Genomic DNA, 4,331 nt, shown 5'->3' with positions numbered 1-4,331 from the left:
CAGTGATAAGCATGTCACATGGACGGTCTCAGTTGTGTTCAACTACAACATGATGAGATATTTTACTTGAGAGAAAATATTGCAAGATTTTAATATAAATTTTATTGTGTACATTTAAGGTATACAACATGATGTTATGGGGAAAAGTGTGTGTAGTAGAATGGTTACTGTAGTGAAGCAAGTGAACATATCCATCATCTTACATAGCTACCCATTCTTTCTTTTTTATTGTTTCTTTTTTAGTTGTATATAATATTAGGAATCATTTTTACATAATTAAGAAAGCATGGGATATAATTTATTCAAATTCATTCTTTTTGTTGTTGTTTGTGAAGTTTAAAATACTAAAGCTCAAAAAAAAATATTTGGAAATCTTGATGTCAGCTTACAAGAATCCTTTCAATATGACAACTTACTTAGTGCTTTTTAATTCCATTTAAGACCTTAGTTTGTTGGCTCATAATCATTATTCTCTCAAAATGAAGTATAATTTCATTCCCTATTAATATTTATATTAACCAAACTAAAAATAAATAAAATAAAAAACTTGCAGTTTAAGAACTAGGGGAAGTATCATATATGTGAAGAAAAGATGTGTGGCTACCATCTAGAAAAAAAAATTAACAAGACATAGGGGCCAAACTGTGGCCAAAAGTACCTGTGAGAGCACGGGAATGCAGTCACTGATTGAAGGGCTAAAATGTCTGGGCCAGGTAGCCCCACTTGATCCCCGTGCAGCTGCCATTTCCTGGCTGCAGACACATTTTCCTTCTGCACAGCATTTGGATGGGCAGCACTGCAAATTGTCTCAGGTTTTTCTTTCCTTTATCCTTGTACAACTATTTATCTTATTAAATATATTTATTTGGAATATCTGATAAATTGTTAACTTCTCAGGTATATTAATCAAGATCATTAGTACTCAGTGCTAGGAGATTTTTATAAATTTTTGCTTTTGCCTCTTGTCTTTTGATGCTGTTATTGCTGTTCAAGTACTGGGGATTAAACTCAGGGGTATCCCTAGCCCTAGCTACATTCCCAGCTCCTTTTATTTCTATTTTCAGACAGAGTCTTGCTAAATTTCCAGGCTATTCTCTAATTGCAATCCTCCTACCTCAAATTACTGGAATTACAATCATGCACCACCACACCTAGTTTATGGCCTCTTGTCTTTTGATTTACAGTTTAAGCCTCAGAGGACATTTCAATTCTTGTTGTTTATTATTTGATCAGTGATTCTCACTAGTCTCTATAATCTCACTACAATTTTTGCTTTTATATTACATTTCAGTTCTGAATGTTTGCCTATATTTCTTTTTTCCTGACCATATTTATTAGAAGCTTCCAAATTATATTGACTCCACCAAATAATTTCTAGAAGTTTCAATATTTTTATTTTTCTAATTTAAAAATTTATTTTATCTTTATTTTCTTCCTCCCATTTCTCCCAGTTTCTTAAATTTTTAAGAGATTTTTCCCAGGATTATACTTTGACACTTAGAAGCTCATCAGGGGGGACATGGTTAGAATACATAGATTATAGGTAGATTCTAGGTATTGTTTATTTCTTATAACATGTTCTGAGCTTTTATTCCCAGAACACTTCAAAGATGAATAAGGGTTCAGTCATTATATTTTTTCATTAAAAAAATTAAAGTCTGCATTCGCCCATAGGGGGCAGTATAAACCGATTTGAGAACACACTCTACAAAACTACAAAATCTCTCCATTTCCCCCTCCCCTTTAATTTATCCCTCAGACCACTAATTTGGCTTCTTTTCCAGTTACTCTGCTAAACTGTTCCTCCAAAATGTTACTGGTGATATTCTTGTCCCTAAACTAACTAAACTCTTTTCAGTACTGATTTTATTGAATGTCTGAGTAGCTGCTCTAAACTGCGGTGGATATTCCCTTTAATTAATTGGCTTTTGATTTTATTTTCTCTGTTTTCCTCCCTTTAGACAGTCCTCCATAATTGCCTTTATTTTTCTTCTACTTATACTTACCTGCTAAATTGTTCATTTTCTCATAAATCTGCCCTTAGGGCTCCTTTTTTTCCTCATGCTAAATTCTTGCTTAAATTTTGATGTTAGCTTTAATTTTTTTTTAAGAGAGTGAGAGAGAGAGAAAGAGAGAGAATTTCTTTTTTAATATTTATTTTTTAGTTTTCGGTGGACACAACATCTTTGTTGGTATATGATGCTGAGGATCGAACCCGGGCCGCACGCATGCCAGGCAAGCGCGCTACCGCTTGAGCCACATCCCCAGCCCTTGACGTTAACTTTAGATTCTCTATTACCTGAAATTACCTTGACCCCTAACAGACTTCCTCTCTCTGTCCATCTGGTGGTAGTTTCTCTTGAATAGCTTCTATGAAGAACAGACTCAAGTTGCACAAACCAACTCTGTACTCTTTCCCTGGAGTTTCCTCCTGCTCTAGTGCTCAAAAAAAAAAAAAAAAAAAAAAAAAAAAAATTCTTACTATAATCTATCTACATGTGTTCAACTTGGGCATCATTTTGATACTTACCCTTTGAAACTATTTCTATTCAAGTAAATAATATAAATCAGTAAAATTTTATTTTCCTATATGTCAAGTAAAATGTGGGTTGTTTATAGACTTGATTGAAAGTTATTTAAACTATTAATAAAACAAATTTCCATAATTCAAAATATTTGTGCAAGTACATATGTACATATGTATAAGAGTCATTGGGATGTAATGACATATATATATATGCAAACTATATATATATATATATATGGTTTGCAGGAAGCATGAAGTTTTCACTTTTCATACCCCTTGCGCAAGGGGTATGAAAAGTGAAAACATGAACTTACCTGAAATAGAGACTTATAAAAAGGCATGCCTGTTTGTTGTGTTTCTGGCTAGTGTATTGCTCAGTGGAGTTAGAAAAAGCAATCTTAAAAGCATGCTTGTATCCTGAATTTAATAGATAGTGATTCTGTGGTGGTAGCATACTGATGAGATTCTTAATGTGGAACACACAGATTCTGGGTTCTGCATCTATCAATGGGGCCTGTGACTAACACCACCCACGCTCCCTTCTACTTCATCCTCACGGGCATTCCTGGATTTGAAGCTTCTCACATATGGATCTCCATCCCCTTCTTCTGTCTCTACGCCATCTCCATCATGGGAAACACTACCATTCTTGCTGTCATCCGCATAGAGCCGTCTCTGCGCCAGCCCATGTACCTGTTCCTCTCCATGCTGGCTCTGACTGACCTGGGCCTCACACTCACCACTCTGCCCACAGTCATGCAGCTCTTCTGGTTCAACATTCAAAAAATCAGATTTGAGGCCTGCTTTGCACAGTTCTTCTTCCTCCATGGATTCTCCTTTATGGAATCTTCCGTCCTGCTGGCCATGTCCTTTGACCGTTATGTGGCCATCTGCCGCCCCCTCCATTATGCCTCCATCCTCACCAGTGAGGTCATTTGTAGAATTGGGTTAGCCATTATTTGCCGCTGTGTCCTGGCTGTTCTTCCCTCACTTTTCCTACTCAAGCGCCTGCCCTTCTGCCGCTCCCACTTACTCTCTCACTCCTACTGCCTCCACCAGGATATGATTCACCTGGTCTGTGCTGACATCCGTGTCAACGCCTGGTATGGATTTGCCCTGGTCCTGCTCATTATTGTAATGGACCCTCTGCTCATTGTACTCTCCTATGTACTCATCTTGAAAAACGTCTTGAGCACAGCCACCCGCGCTGAGCGATTTCGTGCCCTCAATAACTGTCTTTCTCACTTTCTGGCTGTTCTGGTCCTTTATGTTCCCATGGTTGGTGTATCTATGACTCACCGCTTTGCCAAACATGCCTCTCCACTGGTCCATATTATCATGGCCAATATCTACCTGCTGGCCCCACCTGTGATGAACCCTATCATTTACAGTGCAAAGACTAAGCAGATCCGTCAGGGAATTACTCGCCTCCTATTTCAGAGGAAAATGCACTAACTATTGAAGTTTAGATTTACCGGAGTCATTTTATTAGGTAACGTGGAGTCAGGAGCAAAGACCATTACCATCACAATTTTAAGTAGCATAGATGATGAAAGGAGCAAATGGTATATAAAAAGCTTCCATTGTAAATAAAAAGATATCACTATTGCTTCACCGGAAATTATAAGAAATAGGTTTTGTTTTTGTTTTCTTTGCAGGGCTGGGGATTGAACCCAGGACTCATGCATTCCAGGCAAGTGCTCTACGCCTGAGCTACACCCCCAACCCCAATAGTTTTTTAAAAAACCCAACCTTGCACTTCACTAATCACTTGACTTAGAGAAAAGAAAAAAAAAAGAAAAAA

General features: G+C 37.2%; 1 protein-coding gene across 1 annotated transcript; it reads left to right on the top strand.

The window, feature by feature from the left end:
* The first annotated feature begins 3,025 nt into the window (after nt 1-3,025).
* On the top strand, nt 3,026-3,982 carry LOC101968414 (olfactory receptor 51Q1). Its single transcript, XM_013366299.2, has one exon. It carries the CDS (start codon nt 3,035-3,037, stop codon nt 3,980-3,982), a length of 948 nt encoding a protein of 315 aa, XP_013221753.2. The 5' UTR covers nt 3,026-3,034.
* The last annotated feature ends 349 nt before the right edge of the window (nt 3,983-4,331 follow it).

This window comes from Ictidomys tridecemlineatus, chromosome 4 (assembly GCF_052094955.1).
Source record: "Ictidomys tridecemlineatus isolate mIctTri1 chromosome 4, mIctTri1.hap1, whole genome shotgun sequence".
Lineage (NCBI taxonomy): Eukaryota > Metazoa > Chordata > Mammalia > Rodentia > Sciuridae > Ictidomys > Ictidomys tridecemlineatus.
The sequence above is the reverse complement of the archived record's forward strand: the minus strand, read 5'-3'. Positions and strand labels throughout refer to the sequence as shown.